Source organism: Camponotus floridanus, unplaced genomic scaffold (genome assembly GCF_003227725.1).
Source record: "Camponotus floridanus strain SB8 unplaced genomic scaffold, Cflo_v7.5 scaffold7, whole genome shotgun sequence".
NCBI classification, from domain to species: domain Eukaryota; kingdom Metazoa; phylum Arthropoda; class Insecta; order Hymenoptera; family Formicidae; genus Camponotus; species Camponotus floridanus.
In genome coordinates this window covers 3,529,379-3,549,441 of record NW_020229838.1, presented here as the reverse complement: position 1 = coordinate 3,549,441, position 20,063 = coordinate 3,529,379, and the positions used below count along the sequence as shown (strand labels likewise).

General features: G+C 39.6%; 2 protein-coding genes across 6 annotated transcripts; one reads left to right on the top strand and one right to left on the bottom strand.

Annotated features, from left to right (window-relative positions):
- The first annotated feature begins 801 nt into the window (after positions 1-801).
- LOC105253107 (acetyl-CoA carboxylase) lies at positions 802-15,485 on the top strand. 5 transcript variants are annotated; one of them, XM_011260909.3, is made up of 13 exons: positions 802-1,083; positions 3,048-3,180; positions 3,873-4,158; positions 7,517-7,640; positions 7,746-8,076; positions 8,279-8,576; positions 8,641-8,854; positions 8,934-9,267; positions 9,350-9,810; positions 9,918-13,766; positions 13,846-14,125; positions 14,199-14,479; positions 14,541-15,485. In XM_011260909.3, exons 2-13 carry the CDS (start codon positions 3,147-3,149, stop codon positions 15,150-15,152), a joined length of 7,104 nt encoding a protein of 2,367 aa, XP_011259211.1. In that variant the 5' UTR covers positions 802-1,083; positions 3,048-3,146; the 3' UTR covers positions 15,153-15,485. The 5 variants fall into 5 exon arrangements, with proteins under 5 accessions (XP_011259211.1, XP_011259210.1, XP_011259214.1 ...); XM_011260908.3 differs by having other exon boundaries at positions 2,632-3,180; XM_011260911.3 differs by lacking the exon at positions 3,048-3,180 and having other exon boundaries at positions 973-1,083.
- Positions 15,486-15,834: 349 nt separating this feature from the next.
- On the bottom strand, positions 15,835-20,011 carry LOC105253106 (SID1 transmembrane family member 1). Its single transcript, XM_011260907.3, has 10 exons — positions 19,689-20,011; positions 19,358-19,542; positions 18,977-19,269; positions 18,741-18,885; positions 18,585-18,668; positions 18,176-18,490; positions 17,495-18,041; positions 17,132-17,400; positions 16,854-17,063; positions 15,835-16,756 (listed from the first exon to the last, which is right to left on the bottom strand). The coding sequence occupies exons 1-10, from the start codon at positions 19,705-19,707 to the stop codon at positions 16,469-16,471; spliced, it is 2,355 nt and encodes a 784-aa protein (XP_011259209.1). The 5' UTR covers positions 19,708-20,011; the 3' UTR covers positions 15,835-16,468.
- Between the last annotated feature and the right edge of the window lie 52 nt (positions 20,012-20,063).

The window sequence follows — 20,063 nt, the reverse complement described above, 5'->3', positions numbered from 1 at the left end:
TGGGTTTTGTCATCTCTCGATTCCTTCGTTTTCTTATTTTTCATCGATTTCCGTTGCTCTTGAGTAAATTGGCTAGGATGACACACGATCGACGACAAATTGGCTTCGAGAGCTGTTTGCGCGCCAAGGCTGTTGTCAACCTTCAACTCTTTGAAACATTCATCTCGAAATTCCTTGTTTACAGTGTGCTTGATGATTTTACTTAACGCGACGCTCAAGATTAAACAAGATTTCAAGTCTTTGTCAGGTTCGTCCATGATTCTTTCGATCTACGCCTCTGCGATGTGACTTTAGCCTGCGATGTCAAACTCGATTATGCATCAATGACATGACAAAGTAAGGATAAGTGCCAATGAATTAAAGATTTTTTTACAAACGCGAATTACTTTTAGATGAGCGATAAATGATGGAAATGTTATTTACCAGGAAATGAAGATAAGCAAACCACGCGTCAAGGAATATATTTTTGCATATTCATTATGTAAAGATATAAATAAATTTGTCGCCAGACGCGATATACGATTCGGCGGCTTATATATCGATACTCAGTGCGACTCGAGACCTGTCAAGTAGGGCGCCTGTCAAATCCCGACCTCTAGTCGCCGCATGGGATAACTACCCTAGCGCCTCGCCGAGTTTTCACGACACCTGTCTGACAGACACGTGCATCGCCAACCGATAAAAACGAGCGCAGAAATCACGCGACGACCGGAAGGTGCGAGAGGAAGAGGACACGAGAGCGGTGTCGACACACGCGTCAGATTTTCCAGTTTCTCCATAAAATACGTCAGTGGCAGAGATCGCGTGTGCGAGGGAAAAAAGGGGAGGGAGAAGAAAAAGGAATCGCGCGACCCGGGCCAGAAACGCCCGCGCGAGGAGAGATTTCGCGATTCGCGAAAGTAAAAGAAAACGAGATAAAATCAAGTTTGACGAGTACTCAAGACGGTGGTAAAATCGAGGCGGACTGACTTTTTCGCGGAGACCAGCGTGACAGCGAGCGACTCGAATGACAGAACACGAACGGAGCGACGAACCTAACCTCAAGCAGGTGCGGGCCATCCCGCCGCGCAAGATTCGTCACCGGTGAGTCTGCGTTGCGTTCGCGCGCGCGAGTAGCACGTGCTCGAGTAACGCGAGGAATTCCGGAGGTTCGTACTCCGGGATGACGGGGCAGAGATAATCGAGGGAGCGTGATTTCGCTCCGTTGAAATCGTCGGCGGGGCGCGCGCGCGCGCGCAGCAGATGATCGTGCCGCGTCGCGCGAGCCAATCGCCGTCGCCGACGCGTCGCCTGACACTCCGCTCGGCCAATCGCCGCCTCCCGTTCATTTTTTTTTTGACAGCCTCGCCTCGCGAAAATCTATATAAACACCGCGCCATCGTTTTCGAAATGTATACGTATATATTATACTTAGAAAAAGTCGTGGTAGCTGTATGATAGTCTTTAAGTGTATGATATATATGTACGCACGTGTCCTGAATATTTCTCGATAAGTAATTTTTCCCGAAAGGAAAACAGATTACCGAGCTGCTTCGGTTTTTTCCTTGAAAAAGATAAGGCGCGTTAGATTTAAGGATGCTTTGTATGTACAATCCCAGCAAAAAATAGCGGAAATCAATATTGACGAATATATACACTTTTGGTGTATTTTGAGTATGAAAAATGACGTGGAATATTATTTCTTAGCTACAGTGCAGAAATGTATTTTTTAATATTTATTGCGTTTTTCCTGAAATATTCTAAATTTTGTTAATCGAAATGATTAACTTTTGGCAGAGAATTTCGCCTTGTTTCAGATACATGGCTAATTTCATTGAATTATATTTAATATCTTTTTAACCAGTTAGTATTTGTTTAATATTATTTGACCAAATATTTGTTTAATATTTTTGACCAAATATTTTCTCTGTATCTAAATTACACTTTTGCAAATTTTAAACAAATTCTGAATATTATTTCCATGTGTTTTTGTCATTTGAATCAACGTGATTATACGTTTCCTATAAGAACACGTGTTAATTCGGTACAAATTAAAATCCTTATAACTTGTGAACGCTTTGAATCGATTAAAAATTGTCCTGAAGATTCTAAACATACGTAAAGACATTCTGTACAATTTTCATTAAATTCTCAATATTTTGAAAATAGATACGAAACATCCTTAATGTATTTCATTTATTCCTAATGTTATTCAAGCCTTAAACGAGACTTAATTATGTGTTTTTATTTCGAGAGAAGGATAAAGATGTATATGCAAGTATTTAAATCTCACTTGAAATAGTTTAGTACAACCTGATCTTAGGTAAACGATAATTTTCGCATAAAACGCAAGCACGAGAATTCTTGATTCTAATCGCGTTAATGAATATTCATTTTCTGCACAATGTACGTCTTCTGCTGACTTTGACTTTCATTTACATAAATATATTACTGAAATTCTCATTTTTCATTTATCACGTCCTCTGAATAAAGCGTTCTTTGAAAAATTCAAAACAACTTACGCGTCAACTTTGCTCGTCAAGCTGCATATTATATATCTTCCTCTATGTAAGAACGATTGCATTCGCAGTTCGTGAAAAAGTCCTTGAAATAAACATGAGACACGTTTGGAGACGCGCTTATACGTTGTAGGTAGAAGCGAGCATCGTTGATTGAGAGATTAGCGGATAAAATTTCAAGGAGATAAATGAAGAACATCATTTCTCGGAGAGATGATCGATCAATTCGGGAAGTCTTCTCGTAAGGTCGCCAAGATCGACCCGCTCAGTTCAAGATCGACCGGAGCGAAAGCGACAGCACGAAAGAGTCGCGTGTAGAGGAATCAATCGTCGTAAAATGACCTCGGGATCGTCGTGACACTGGAGACGATGTGACGCAACGACCCTTGAACCCACTTGAGCTCGGCTCGCGTCCACTCGTACGATATCGCGCCACTTGCTACAGTGGCTTTATTGCAAACGTGTATCAATTTCGACACTCCCGGCGAGTCGGTGCGAAACGCGCGATCCAGTCTTGGGCCTCCCTTAGTCCGGTGATTTTCTACCCAGGCGACTCGGCCAGGAGGAAGGAACCGCATCCGCGCTCCGTTCTTAGATGTCACTCGACGTAGGAGGAGAAGCGGCGTCGAGGCGAACAACGTAGGCTGTATGCTACGCCGTCTTCTGGGCTCCTTCTTTTTCGGTATTTCTCCAAATCTCTAATCTCCCTCATATAATTGGCATTTTTTTAATATCCCACGCATCGTGCGCGCGTCGTACACAAAAAAAAGAGAAGAGTCAAGTGAAAACTTGTATACTTAAACTAACGCGTTCATTGTTTCGTATATAGACAGTTTTTAATTTTCTTGGAAGAATTTAATAATTTTAAGTTTCAACAATATTATCAAATAAAACAGTATTAATTTATTTAATTCTATTTTAAGAAAATTATAATCTTTGATTTAAAAATGCTATTTTCTATCCAACATTGTTTCTTTTCCATTCAAGACAATTAAATCTCGTGATAATATATTTTTCTCGATTGGACTATACAAAATGGCTTCCTTCGAGTAAGCAATTATATTTTTCTTAAATTAACGCGATATAATCTTATGTCAAAATTTTCATGAAACTAAATATATATTTTCAAAACAGAGAATGTCCTTTTTTTCTGTGTACCTACGTGTATTCTCTCCTTCAACGAGTGATAGTCACGGTGTGTACGCGATACGCTTCTTCTTCTCTTTCCTCTTTCTTTCGCTTCCCAACTTGTTCAACTTGTATCCTTCTCTCCGAGAGGGAGACTATTTTGTCATCTCCAAAGCGACATGGCGAGTCTTCGCGAGTCGTTCGATCTCGAATCAAGGGCATATATGGCGATTATGTGTGTTGAAGGTAACACGGAGAGCGCGGAGGGAACGGAGTGCGATTCTTCGACGGGAGATTCCAGTCAGGAGATCATCGACTGTCTCGGTCCTTCCCCAGGGTTCGTTTGCGCGAGAGAGATGTCGGAGGCACCGGTGAGCTTTGTCGTCGGGGAGCCCGAGCTCGATCCCGATCCCGATCCTAGCGAGGTGCAGGAGATCGAGGATAGCTTCCCGAGCGAGGGGAGCGAAAGCGCCAATTCGCAGGTGCAAACCAATGTCACCCCAGGACTGCTAGAGCGCCGTAGGCGTCTCAGGTGATTGTGCTTCCGTCATAAAATAACGAGCGAATTCTCTGGAGGATAAGGATTCTCGTAAGGATTCTCTATCCATGCCACAAGAGACGTTAACTCGACAAGTCATCCTCGTCATCGTCGCCCCAGCGGATATACATTGTTTCCGCCATCTAGATAATTTAATATCGGGAAAATCTGAATCGCCGAAAATCCGCAAATTTGTGCGTCGCTTACGCAATTCATGAGCGCAAATACCGTTATATTTATGAATCGACGAGGCGAAGAAGGAACGTGAACGTGGACATTTTCTCTCTCCGGCACTGTGTGTCTTTTTCACCTCTGCGACCCCTTGATCCTGACTGCTTGAATATTCAGACAGACTTCACGTGATTATACGCGAGTCTATTTGGTGTTGAAAAAAAATACTTTTTTTCCTAAAGATTTATATAAGTATGCGGCATGTGCGCACGTTCTCTCAAGACCGTTATTATATTCGTATTTAAATAAATTTAAATAAAAATTAATATTCGAGTTTACTTTGACAGATTACACTCTGACTTCTTCGACTCGACCTTATGATTATTGGATCAAGAGACACCTCGAAACAGCTGATAACGCGCGAAGCAAAAGAAATTGATTTCTTTCCTTCTGTCATGCTTCTTGTTTCATATATATGCAAATTATGCAAGTCTATAAAATAAGGTAAATAGGACGCGATTTTTGATGTATGATGTACGTAATATGTACGTAAATCTTCGTTAGAGAAAGAGCGGAGAATAGTTTTAGAGAAAGCGAAAAAAATGTAGAGCCGAAAAATCAGGTCATCTCCCTTTTTATCCGAGAGATATCGCGAACGGAGAAAATATTACATAACATATTCGCATTTGCATTTACTCTACGAGTCTTCCTAGAGCAGAAAGCGTAACCGCGCATAGTTTACGAACTCGTAATCTTTATTTATTATCATTTTAGCATAAACACGTGACGGCCGTATGAAAGAGCAACGGAAAGAGAGTCCGACAAAAAAATTTAAGGCCTTCAACAATTTAATAATAACTGATTTATAATGTTTCAATAATTGATGACGATAGCTTTTTATTCCATGCAGACGCATGAACAAGCTTGATAAGCAAATTCTGAACATATAACATGTATCATATCAACGTGTTATGCAATTTTTTTATGCTGACGTGTATATATTTCGTGTAACGTATAAATTTACATCTAATGAAAATATTAAGATGAATTCGACAAAAAAAGTGTGCGAATATTTTTCGAAATATTATATAATATTTCAAAATTTTTCATTTTTTAGGATTAATTTAATGATTATGATAAATTAATTATTAGGCATATCAATTATTATAAATTAATACTTTTCTTATCTTATTCAAATATCTCGATAATTGCTCAATTTGAAAAAAAAAACTGGTTTGAAGAAATCAATTTTTTCATTTAAAATAAAGTTGTACCGACGTAGAAACTCTCAATTATCGCGATAAAAACATTTTATTCTTATTTGATCTTTCGAGTCGAAGAATTCCTCGTATTTCGATATTCAAGAATAAAGGAAGATATTTCATAACAAATTATATGTAATAAATAATCGAATAAATACTGCAAATACCGGGAGATTGTAACTGTCTCGTATTTAAAAAAAATCGAACTTGTCGGTTTTAAAATATATCGGACAAAATATATGTGCATGTATATTTTATCCTTTACGTCATGCGATGATTATAATTCTTTTATGAAGAAAAAAGAAGGAATATTTACAACCGGTTCACATCTTTTTATTTCAATGTGCTATTTAATAAAAAAAAATAATCATAAAGATCTCTAACATCACGTAAAAAGGTAGGGGAATTCGTTGTAAGCAAGGATAATAAATTGGATAGAAACTTGTACTCATCAGTGAACGCTCGCCTTTCTAACGAGACGGTCAACGACGGCTAAAACAAGTGTTACACGTTATTCGTCATCATTTTATCGTTCTTTTTATTCCTTCTTATTTTTCAACTACGTAAAAGACAAAATTTTGCGATTCAGTCGCGTAAAATCTACACTCTGTCTCGATGTAAAAATATTTTCCGTAGTTTCACGATAATGAAACGATAAAATAAATATCGCCGGGAGATTGTAGATGTCTCGTATTTAAGAAAAATCGAATCTGTCGGTTTAAAAATATTTAACAATAAATTACGTTTCGCTTATTTCATCATTCGATTTTCCTTGTTTAAATTTTGCTCGCTAATATTTTTTTACAATATTTTAGTTATGCAGCAGAAATGTTAATGACGAGTGGAGCGATAATATTTTACGATGACGTAAAGATATATACGTAAAAAAGTACGCGTGCAAAAAAAAAAATAAAATCGATATACGTAAAATTTGAGATAGTTTGTAAGATTATTTGTGTATCCCAAGGTTCCATTTATTACAATTTAGAAAAGAAGTATTAAAATAAAAAACAAAGTCAAGATGATCTCATGCTGATTTGATGATTGTGCATGAAACTGTTCGGTTTATCGTCCTGCATTTCGCGTGTTCATAATATCTGAATCAATTTTAAATCGGGAGTCATCGAGATGAAGCGGATGAAGAGATTTGTCTTGGCGCAAAATACGGAGAAGGATAAAAATTGGAAGAGCTCGGACAATTTGTTGATGCGTAAGACGAGCCTGCACGCAAAGAATGATGGACTCGATGTGGTAGAGAACACAGCGGACACGGAGAAAGTGAACCATCTACCAGCTTTAGAATCAACGTAATCATTTTTCACTTTGCGGATGTACATACAAACAGATGTCGCAAATCAACAAGCGAATCTCGAGAAGAGATTTTAATCGATGCTGTGAGGAAAATAATCGAATATCAGACAATCTATCGAATTGAGTAAAAGGAGAAAGACAAACAATCGGTCGACATACTTTATGCGATATACTTATGTATTCTTTTATGAAATATTCGTTCAAATGCGGAACGTGTATATAATGATACTTATTAATTTCGCGATAAAAAAAATATATATATATATATATATATATATATATATTTTCATTTAACTACACATAATATTCTATTCTTTATGCATCTATACATTTATATTTATTTTTCTTGAATAGGAAATGTATATATCTTAATAAATATTCTTTTTTCTGTATATGCATAAAATTCGAAAAAATTATGGAAAATATAAAATATATATTTAATTATATATACATATAAAAATTATATATTATATATAAAATATATATTTAAAATATATAATTTATATGTACATATAAAATTAAAAAATATGATAAATTATGATAAGATAAATTATAATATAATACATTTACTTATACATACTTATACATATATATATATGATTTGATAGGCCCAGCATGTCGCAGGGTACGGTGATGATTCAAACGCAAAATCGGCTTCAAGAAAAGGACTTCACTGTCGCGACTCCCGAAGAATTTGTCCATCGTTTCGGAGGCACCAGGGTTATCAACAAGGTAAAATGTAAACTCTAAATAATGCTCAGAGCGATCTAAAGCGCAAAGACAATTGTCGAGCATTGATACTGCAATCTTGGATCTTTACGGTTGAATTGTTTCTAGGTGCTGATCGCCAACAATGGTATCGCGGCGGTTAAATGCATGCGATCGATTCGACGCTGGTCGTACGAGATGTTTAAGAACGAGAGGGCTGTGCGTTTCGTGGTGATGGTCACGCCGGAAGATCTAAAGGCGAACGCGGAATACATCAAAATGGCAGATCAGTACGTGCCAGTACCGGGTGGGACCAACAACAACAATTACGCTAATGTGGAATTGATTGTCGATATCGCGACACGTACTCAGGTCCATGCAGTTTGGGCCGGATGGGGCCACGCTTCGGAAAATCCGAAACTTCCGGAATTGCTCCATAAAAATAACATCTGCTTTATTGGTATAAAAAAAAAGATATAACAAATTAGATTTTTCAATGAAAAAGAGAAATACGTCTTTCTCGCTTTCTCTTTGGCTGTACCGAATATTGTACTAAACATTATCGTTCCATGATACAAGTTTTTCCTGCGAAACTTTTTCAAAACACATTCGCGCAGTTTTATGTCGATGGACATTTATATTCTTTTACATTTCCTTGGCAGGACCGTCCGAGAGAGCCATGTGGGCTTTAGGTGACAAAATCGCATCCAGCATAGTCGCTCAAACTGCAGACGTGCCGACCCTTCCTTGGTCAGGATCGGAATTGACAGCGCATTACAGCGGGAAAAAGATTAAAATATCATCGGAACTTTTTAAAAAAGGATGCGTCGCCACTGTGGAAGAATGTCTGGCGGCAGCCAACAAGATCGGCTTTCCGATCATGGTGAAGGCGAGTGAGGGTGGTGGTGGTAAAGGAATCAGGAAAGTTGAAAACGCCGAGGAGTTACCCGCTTTATTCAGGTAAACGTCAAAATTGCCACAGAGATTTTTCCTTACATCCGTTTTCATTGCTTCTAATATTTAGACAAGTGCAGACTGAAATATCCGGCTCGCCGATATTTATTATGAAACTGGCCAAATGCGCTCGTCACTTGGAAGTGCAATTACTAGCTGATAATTATGGTAACGCGATATCGCTGTTTGGACGTGATTGCTCTATTCAAAGAAGACATCAAAAAATTATCGAGGAAGCGCCGGTCGTGATCGCCAAGTCGGAGGTTTTCGAAGAGATGGAAAAAGTAAATAAATAAATACCGTTAATGATATGATTAATTGATCGATTAATTGCGCTATTAATCTTCAAACTACTACGAACAGGCTGCTGTGAGATTAGCAAAAATGGTAGGATATGTCAGCGCGGGTACTGTGGAATATCTGTACGACACGGCCGGCAGATATTATTTCTTGGAATTGAATCCGCGTCTTCAAGTAGAACATCCTTGCACCGAAATGGTATCGGACGTGAACTTGCCAGCGGCTCAGTTACAAATAGCAATGGGTCTGCCGTTACACCACATCAAGGATATACGTCTCTTATATGGCGAAAATCCCTGGGGCGACAATCCGATCGACTTTGATCAGCCGCGTCATAAGCCTCAACCATGGGGCCACGTTATCGCAGCTAGAATCACTAGTGAAAATCCTGATGAAGGTAAGATCACTTCTCCTTTACGTATGAAAATACTATATTATATACTGATGACTAAATTACAACTTGGCTTGGATATTTTTAGGCTTTAAACCGAGTTCCGGTACGGTGCAGGAGTTGAATTTTCGATCATCGAAAAACGTATGGGGTTACTTTTCAGTCGGTGCTTCGGGAGGACTCCACGAGTTCGCTGACTCACAATTCGGTCATTGCTTCTCGTGGGGCGAAGACCGCAATCAGGCTAGAGAAAATTTAGTTGTGGCCCTGAAAGAATTAAGTATCAGGGGTGACTTTAGAACCACGGTCGAGTATCTCATCACTCTTCTGGAAACGGAATCCTTTCAACAGAATAACATAGATACCGCTTGGCTCGATTTGTTGATCGCGGAACGTATTCGCAGTGATAAGCCGGATGTTTTACTGGCTGTCACCTGCGGAGCGCTTCATATCGCCGATAGAATAATCACGGCCGGTTTCACCGGATTTCAGACAGCTTTGGAAAAGGGCCAAATACAGGCTAGCAATGATTTAAACAACGTTGTCGACGTAAGTTTCCTGCTCGATGTTGATCATGTAATATGCAACAATCATTTTTTCGAAAGTGATGCGTTATATAATGTACTTTCAAATATTTCATTTACTTTATGTTGCAGGTAGAGCTTATCAATGATGGATACAAGTATAAAGTACAAGCTGCTAAATCCGGTCCCAATAACTATTTTCTTGTGATGAACGGTTCTTACAAAGAGGTGGATATTCATCGTATGTCGGACGGAGGTTTACTGCTTTCATTGGACGGTGCGAGTTTTACGACTTACATGCGAGAGGAAGTGGATCGTTATAGGATCATGTTGGGAAATCAAACATGCATCTTTGAAAAAGACAACGACCCATCCTTACTAAGATCGCCATCGGCTGGCAAGCTAATAAATTTTTTGATCGATGATGGCGGTCATGTGGGCGCCGGTCAGGCGTACGCTGAAATCGAAGTAATGAAAATGGTCATGACCGTTACTGCCAGCGAAGCGGGTAGCGTCTTTTACGTGAAAAGACCTGGCGCAATACTGGAAGCCGGAACCCTGATCGCGCATCTCGAATTGGACGATCCATCACTGGTAACAAAAGCGCAAGATTATACGGGACAGTTCACAACGGCAGCGGTGCTCGCCGTACCGGAGAAATTGAACCATCTCCACGCCAAGTATCGAAATGCTTTGGAAAATACATTAGCGGGATACTGTCTGCCGGATCCGTATCATTTGCCACGTTTGCGAGAGCTAATCGAGAAATTCATGTGCTCGTTACGCGATCCCAACTTACCGTTATTGGAATTGCAAGAAGTGATCGCGACGATATCCGGCAGAATTCCCATCTCTGTGGAGAAAAAAATTCGCAAATTGATGTCGTTATACGAACGAAATATCACATCGATCTTAGCCCAATTTCCTAGTCAACAGATTGCCGCTGTGATAGACGGACACGCGGCGACTCTATCCAAAAGAGCCGAACGCGATGTATTCTTCTTGACGACCCAAGCCATCGTGCAATTGGTACAAAGATATCGAAATGGTATACGTGGTCGAATGAAGACGGCCGTGCACGAACTACTGCGACAGTATTACATGGTCGAGAGTCAGTTTCAACAAGGTCATTATGACAAGTGCGTTTCCGCACTAATAGAGAAATACAAGGACGATGTAGCGACCGTCACTGGTATGATTTTCAGTCATAATCAAGTAACAAAAAAGAATGTCTTGGTGACTATGTTGATCGATCATTTGTGGGCCAACGAACCCGGTCTTACCGATGAGCTTTCAAACACATTGACTGAATTGACCAGTCTAAATCGCACGGAACACAGTCGCGTCGCGCTGAGAGCCAGACAAGTGTTGATCGCCGCCCATCAACCCGCCTACGAACTCAGACACAATCAAATGGAGTCGATATTTCTCTCGGCAGTGGATATGTACGGGCATGACTTCCATCCGGAGAACTTGCAGAAACTCATTCTCTCGGAAACATCCATCTTTGACATTCTTCACGACTTTTTCTATCATACTAATCGCGCGGTGTGCAATGCCGCCTTAGAAGTTTATGTGCGACGAGCTTATGTTAGTTACGATCTTACATGTTTGCAACATTTGGAATTATCCGGAGAGATTCCGCTAGTATATTTCCAGTTCGTTTTGCCTACCAATCATCCAAATCGTCAGAATCAATCTTTGGTGGATTATAGATCCGGCGCGATGGTGGCTTTCCAAGATCTCGAGCAATTCAGCCAATACGCGGATGAGGTCTTGGATTTGTTGGAAGACTTATCGAGCCCTACACCGGTAATGTCCGCTAAATTGTTGGAGGCGGTGGACGCTGCCGGCAGCGAATCGCGGCACAGCACATCTATCAACGTGTCCTTGAGCGTGGCGGCGGATGGAATAACCGCGTCGACAGCGACGACGACCAACGATAAATCCATCGAACCGATTCATATATTGAGTATCGCGGTCAAGGAAAGCGGCACCGAGGATGACGCTACTATGGCCCGAATGTTTGGAGATTGGTGCGCCAACAACAAAGAAGAATTGATATCCCGCGGCATCCGTAGAGTGACGTTCGCCGCACTCAAAAAGAGACAGTTCCCCAAATTCTTCACTTTCCGTCAACGGGAAGGGTTCGTCGAGGACAGGATCTATCGGCATCTCGAGCCAGGTTGCGCCTTCCAATTGGAATTGAATCGTATGCGAACATACGATCTCGAGGCGCTTCCGACATCGAATCAGAAGATGCATTTGTATCTCGGCCAAGCCAAGGTCGCCAAAGGCCAGCAAGTTACCGATTATCGTTTCTTCATTCGCTCGATTATACGGCACTCCGATCTTATCACGAAAGAAGCCAGCTTCGATTATCTTCACAACGAGGGCGAACGCGTTCTGCTCGAGGCTATGGACGAATTGGAAGTTGCGTTCTCGCATCCTCTCGCGAAACGTACCGAGTGTAATCACATCTTCTTGAATTTCGTCCCCACAGTCATTATGGACCCGAATAGAATAGAGGAGAGTGTAACTAGCATGGTATTGCGATATGGGCCAAGATTATGGAAGCTGCATGTGCGACAAGCGGAGATCAAAATGACCATACGACCCGCGCCGGGGAAACCAACTTCCAACCTACGCCTCTGTATCGCTAACGACAGCGGATATAGCATTGATTTGCATCTCTACACGGAGGCCACCGATCCCAAGACGGGTATCATTCGTTTCGAGTCTTATCCACCCACAATGGTGAATGCAGCGAATTGGAGACCAGGTCCTATGCATGGATTACCAATCTCCACACCATATCTAACCAAAGATTATCTCCAGGCAAAGAAGTTCCAGGCGCAGAGCGCCGGTACCACTTACGTTTATGATTTACCAGACATGTTTCGACAGCAAACCGAGAAATTATGGCAGAAATACGTAGAAGAGAAATCACTGATCGATGATCAGAATCCGATTGCGATTCCTAATCCGGTGATAGACGTCGTGGAGTTGGTGCTAGACGGAGAACAATTAGTAGAGCAGAAACGATTGCCGGGCGAAAACGATGTTGGCATGATCGCGTGGCGGTTGACCCTGTACACCCCGGAATGTCCGTTCGGTCGGGACATTATACTTATCGCCAATGATATCACGTATATGATCGGCTCTTTCGGAATACGTGAAGATTTACTGTTTTGCAGAGCCTCTGAGAGAGCGAGACAGCTCGGATGTCCACGGATATATTTCGGAGCCAATTCCGGCGCCCGTATTGGTATGGCTGAAGAAGTGAAAGCTCTCTTCAGAATCGCGTGGGAAGACGAGAACGAACCGGAGAAGGGTTTCAAATATATATATCTCACGCCGGATGATTACGCACGCTTGGCATCTCTTAATTCGGTGAAGGCCTCGCTGATCGAAGATCCCGCAGGCGAGAGTCGTTACAGGATCACGGACATTATCGGCAAGGATGACGGAATAGGAGTAGAGAATCTTAAGCACGCCGGTCTGATCGCGGGTGAAACGTCGCGAGCCTACAACGACATAATTACAATCTCTATAGTGTCGTGTCGCGCGATCGGTATCGGCGCTTATGTGGTACGTCTGGGCCATAGAGTGATACAGATCGAGAACTCGCATATTATTCTGACTGGTTATCGAGCGTTGAATACCGTATTGGGTCGCGAGGTTTATGCCAGCAACAATCAGCTGGGCGGCACGCAGATTATGCACAACAATGGGGTGTCTCACGCGACCGATGCTCGTGACTTGGACGGAGTGGCGACTGCCTTGAAGTGGCTCACTTACTTCCCCAAAAGCAAGGGTGCCCCGTTACCGATAATGTTGCCCATCACAGACCCGATCGAGCGAGAAATCGCTTACATGCCCACGAAAACGGCCTACGATCCGAGATGGATGTTAGAAGGTAGATACTGCACCGAATCGAATGCTTGGGAAAGTGGCTTTTTCGACCGAGGCTCCTGGCACGTGAGTGTTTTTTTTTCTCTATCTCGCATTTTTCATCAAAATTTCGTATCATTAATACGCTTTTGTCTTTTACGAGTAGGAAATAATGAGGCCTTGGGCGCAAACGGTAGTGACCGGACGAGCCAGACTCGGTGGTATACCTTGTGGCATTATTGCCGTCGAAACGAGGACCGTCGAACTGCATTTGCCAGCCGATCCCGCCAATTTGGATTCCGAAGCTAAGACTATATCTCAAGCGGGACAGGTTTGGTTCCCGGACAGCGCGTACAAAACTGCACAGGCTATCCAAGATTTCGGAAAGGAGGAACTGCCGCTCTTTATCTTTGCTAATTGGAGAGGCTTCTCCGGAGGGATGAAGGGTGAGCTTTCGATCGCCATTCTATTAATCCTTATCAGTCTCTCGCATCATCATTCTCTCATTCTGTTTTATAGATATGTACGAGCAAATTGTCAAATTTGGCGCGTACATCGTCGACGGGCTACGGCAATATTGCAAGCCGATATTCGTTTATATCCCGCCGAATGGAGAACTTAGAGGTGGCGCTTGGGCTGTCGTGGACCCTACAATAAATCCTCGTTGCATGGAGATGTTTGCCGATAATACCAGTAGAGGTGGCATCTTGGAACCCGAGGGGATTGTAGAAATTAAATTTCGAAACAAGGACATTGTGAAAACTATGCATAGAGTCGATCCTGGTATACATAAGCTAAAGGTAAATACAATGATTTCGCGTGAAGTCAATTCGTCTATGTAACATGTATGTATCTTTTTAGGAGAAATTGTCAACCGTAAATACGACGGAGGAACGACTTGAGCTAGAAACACAGATTCGTAAACGTGAGAAAATGTTGGAACCAATGTATCGTCAAGTAGCCATTTATTTCGCCGATTTGCATGATACGCCGGAGAGAATGTTAGAAAAAAACACGATTCAAGAGATAATACCATGGAAAATGGCGCGACGATTATTTTACTGGCGACTACGACGTAGGCTTCTGGAAGAGGAAATTAAAAACGAGATCTTATCGACGCAGCCGAGTCTCGATGTCAGACAGGTGGGAGCAATGTTGCGACGTTGGTTTATCGAGGATAAGGGAACAACGGAATCATACTTGTGGGATCAAGATGAGGCTGCGACCTATTGGTTAGAGGCACAATGTAAAACGGATGATAGTGTCGTGTCGCGTAATATAACGTGCGTAAAGAGAGATGCGGTGGTGACGCGTATCAAGGAGGCTCTGGACACTTGTCCGGAGATTAGACTAGACGCAGTTTTGGAAATTGCCCACAGATTGCAACCGAATGAACGAGCGGAATTGCAGAGAACTTTATCGCAATTGGAGACAACGGGGCAAGAGCATCAAGACACGAATGTTTTGTCCTGAGCGTTTTTCGCGTGTAAGCATACTTGCACGCTTCGTTCATTCCAGTTGATTAAATGCTCGTCAATAGTACAATTTATTGTCAAAGACGTATAATTATTCATATTAATTTTCACAAATACTCTCTCTACTATCGAGGGTTAATTAAGTTAGGATATACTTTAAATAGATATGTTTCAAAGATTTCGATAAACTTCCATTTCTATTATAGATCGAAGAACCTCTATAGTTTTAGTCCCTTGATAAGGGTTAAAAGGTTTGAGAAGTATTCGAAAAAATATCAAGATAGCATCAGATTAGTTTGTTGAACAATTTTACTCGTAATTTTCAATACAGAATGTTCGATATATACATATGTTCTTGAAAATGAATATTTTAAGAAATAGAAAAAAGCGTGTCACTGCCATTCTGTGACAAGTCTATGGATTATATTTGCATCGCAATTTGATGAGATTCGAAATTCTTAAAATATCGCATGTTGCTTTAATTATTTCTTTATCGCAACTTTTAAACTTTTTAGAAACATTCTCTAATCTGTCACAAGTCTAGAAATATATACAAATTTATTATATAATAAGTTATTAGAATCCACACACTCAATATATTATTTATTTATAACGACATTTTATTTATAACATTATATATATTACGGTATCTTAACACGTAATACTCTTTAATTTTCAATTCCCTGATAACATTTTGATGATAAGACACTACTTTTCTTAATTTGATATTCTACATTTACATACATGGAAGAACATGCGTTACTAAAAAGTACTGCATTTTGTATATAATTACATCCATGTGCACGAACTCATACATACAAATACACACACATACACATATATTTTTCAAAAGAAACGCGATTATATCTTACAAACAATATACTTATGTTGTTTCATAATATGTACCACAAGAGCGCATAATATAACATTAATATTTTTTTTCGCGCGAAAGATGTATATAGTTTTTTTTTTTAAATTCAACCATATCTCTTAAAAAAATGTCATCAAAGAATTTCAATTTTAAAACTTGTTATATACTTTAGTTATAACTAGGAAAACTTATATATAATTTCATATCCATTTATATAAGTTACATTTACATAAGTTACTTCCGAAGTTACTTCACGATGCGCGATCCTTTCGTGCAGACAATAATAGCGCGTTTCTATCACAAGAGAGAAAGTTTTTTATATGCTTTATACAATTTTTGGTAATATTATCCAAGTAAACTATACATTGTATATATTTGATCAGCTTTGTAAAAAGAAGTTGTATAAAATACATATAATTTAAATTCATATAAAAGAGAGATCTTCAAAAAACAGGTATTTGGCTACGATGTACATCTGTTAAATCGTCGTCCAAAGTAAGTAATACCATGAAGGAAAAAAACATTGCTAATGCTGAAAGAAAGTGCCAGATATCGTGAGAATCGAAAAAATTCAATAATTCGCACGGTTTATTATATAAACGGGATTGTGCTGGGGTAAGAGCCCAGGATATAGTCTTATTCACGAAAAAGTACAGAGCTGCTCCCCAAAATAGCATGGACAAGACAATGTACATCCCAGGCGTAAGAAGAATCCGTTCTCTATGGCAGAGCTGAAAAGATTTTCGTAATAAATGGGCATTAAAAGATTCTGATTTTCCATACGAGATCGCGAAAAAAGTAGAGAAAGAGCGAGGAAAATGTACATACCTTCATTACTATGTAAAAAAAGGTGTATAAAATCAAATTAGACATTAGTATAGCTAGTAAAAACGTTGCGAAATTTCCCTCGTGATACATATTTCCGAATACCGCGAGTCCCACGTTGCATAAATTCGCTAACACGAGCATTATAAATCTGGCGGGATAGAGCGGCCGGAGTAAATGCCATATACCGCAACGTGCGTCATGTTTGAATGTCTACGGAATAGAGTGTCTTGCAGCGGTTACAGAATATTAAAGAAAAAGGGAGAGAGAAAGAGACATACTTGTATTACTCTGTTAAAAACGCCTCTGTTGAATTTGCATCGTCCCATGTAATATATCTGTACAGTTAGAATAAAGCATATGAGTAAATGCAAGATGCTGAATATCACCCAGAAATACGTGGAACCATTTAAAACTCCGATTAATCCTATGAATATTATAAGCGCCAAAATCCCAAATGTCACCGGTGCCCTGGCATTTATATCAGGATGACGATTCTGATAGATCTTAAGCATGCAAAGCACCGCTATTATGTACATAAAACTAGTATCTGTAAAACATAATAATATCAATATCGATAAATATATATAGCAAATAAGAGACGATAAAAAAATATATATATACTTTACTCAGTCGCTACTTACCAAATTGAAAATTACTACGACTAGGGCACACGTGATAACTCGCCGACAATATGCCTTCCATTATCAATGCCGTACCCATTGCATAAAACAGACCATAATGCTGCGGTATGCCATAACATTTCGTCATATCCGCATCCGACATGCGTTCTCGAGAATAAGTTAGAAATATAAATAGTAAACCCAGAAGAAAATACCCAAAATTTGAGAATACATGATTGAAATCGGATAACAGACCCAGCGGATGGGCACATAGAAAATTATAGTAACACATATCTTGATTGCCGGTCGTGTGAAGCACACGCTGATATGTTATTGCCAATTGGACAACTGGCAACGTGTAGAATACTGCCACAGTTATCAAATAATACAGATATAAGCGAGATTTGTGCCGCAATATCCGCGGTTCTTTGCGAGCGAGATCGCAAACTGAGAGAACAATCTTTGTTCGTATTACATCCTTGTCAAAGAGAGCATCTTCCATTAGATCTATGTCATCCTCATCTAGGGATGAATCTTCCTCCACAGAGTCCCATTGCTTAGATGTGACCTGTGATGAAATGTTTTCATAATCACATTTAAATTATTACGAATATATGTAAAAATATACATATGTCTATTATTTAAAAATATACATATGTCTATTATTTTTTTCATAGTTTAAGTTTCCTTGACATTAATTACCTCTCTTGTCATTGAGGGACTCGGTACATAATCGTTGATATCCTGGTTTTGTTCATTTATTGACTCTTGTATAAGCTCTCTGCTCTTTCTAATATTGAACATTATCACAGCCGTTATGTAAAAGATACAAAAACACAATGCAATCGCTCCTGCTGATGCCGTTGCAACGATATAATCTTGTTTGCTGATGGTAGGATTTATAATTAATGTAACGTTTTTCGTACGAAGAGGACTACTCTCGGATATCCCATTACACTCTGTGTCTTCTCCTTTGACGACAAGCACGACGAAGAATCCCGAAGGATAAGCCTCTCTCTGTAGCAAATATATTCGATGTTACATCGGGAATATACAAATAAATGCCCATAAAAAAAATCACTAAGTAAGTATAATCTTACATATTACTCACTGGTACTGTAATACCTCCTCTTCTGCTTACGGTCTGCCAATGTCCAGAAAGTTCAATATTTCGCTCTAAATCAAACACGGGACACTACGAGAGAAAGAAGAGAAATGGAAATTTATCATTTCATTATTTTCAACAAAAGTATCATTTACAACTCACCGATGTATTTTGTATAGACACAGTCATGCAGATATCATTATCCGATTCGACGCGAACAATAACGGAAGAATTAGCTTGTTTCGAGATGTAACCATAATATATGGGCTCAGATGGAGAGATTTCTACTACCTTCTTATTTCCTGGACTGTAAAAAAAGAAATGTTATTGTATAAAGAATTTGCAGACAAACATACAATTCTTTGCAATATTTCTCAAGCAATCTGATTTATACATACCTTAAATAAAAGTCCTCTACTTTCACTACACTAAGATTAAAGAAGACATTTTCATGACTGGCTGTAGAGATAGCAACATTGATATATTCCTCTTCATCCTTTGGTGCGTATCGATAGTATTTCGTTGAGCATAAGATTCGACTAGTCTTATTATATACTACAGAATCTGCACCATTGACTAGTAAGGGTATCTGCCAAGATAGGATACCTATCGTTTGACGCACTATTACTGTCAATGGCAAATTGTGCGTCGCGTTACTTTCTATCTCTATCTTTGCAGTTTCCAGAGATATCTAAAAGCATGTGTCATTTATAGTTTTAACAATAAATTGATGAAATAGATAATTATGCGATCGAGAGACGATTTCATTCGAAAATTACATTAGCGGCAGGATACAAAAACACATATTCAACAGTAGCATTTGTTGTTCTTTGATAACTTCGTTCGTATTTAGCCTGGATGACAATCGGGGAAAATGCTGAAGAGGACAATATCGAAGTCGCAGCATCGAAAAGCAGCAACATAGTAATCAATCCCAAGGTATTTCGCATCTCCATTGAATTCACTGGTAAAAAAAAGGAAATTACAATCATTTGAAGAATTCATTCAATAAAAGAGTACATTTGTGTCTTTATACCATGTGATATCATTCAATGTTATAATAGATAGATCGAGATAAGATAAATCGTCGAATAAGCGACAGAAGATTACCATTGATCGTTTTTTCCATTTCGACGTAAAACAATTTTTCTTAAGACGTAATAAAAATTTTGCTTCGCTCGCGTGTATGATTTTACATGTCCCTTATTATTTGTGTCGGCTGTTGGATGATTGGTTATCTCATTTTAAAACACTTCAATTACGCGCTGGAGGAGAGTGATCCTAAGCTCTGCAAATGCAGTGATTTTACTTTGCTCTTCGCAAATCAATTTTCCTTTTGTCAGGAACTCGAAACACTCCAGCTTGTTTGTCAACTGCATTTGATTGAATCATCTCACCGCTGTGACATTCGTATTATGTATTACGTATGACATATGCACTGGTGCAGAAAGTTCAGTTGTAAAGAACAGACTCTAATGTTGCTCT

Bases quoted from the DNA above. Each gene is read 5' to 3' on its own strand.
- LOC105253107 (XM_011260909.3), top strand. From the start codon at position 3,147: ATGCTACGCCGTCTTCTGGGCTCCTTCTTTTTCG. The intron at 8,077-8,278 runs GTATAAAAAAAA...TTTCCTTGGCAG, and splicing joins AAATAACATCTGCTTTATTG to GACCGTCCGAGAGAGCCATG. The intron at 9,811-9,917 runs GTAAGTTTCCTG...TTTATGTTGCAG, and splicing joins ATTTAAACAACGTTGTCGAC to GTAGAGCTTATCAATGATGG.
- LOC105253106 (XM_011260907.3), bottom strand. The intron at 18,669-18,740 runs GTGAGTTGTAAA...TTTCTCTCGTAG, and splicing joins TGTCTATACAAAATACATCG to TGTCCCGTGTTTGATTTAGA. The intron at 17,401-17,494 runs GTAAGTAGCGAC...TATGTTTTACAG, and splicing joins TCGTAGTAATTTTCAATTTG to ATACTAGTTTTATGTACATA.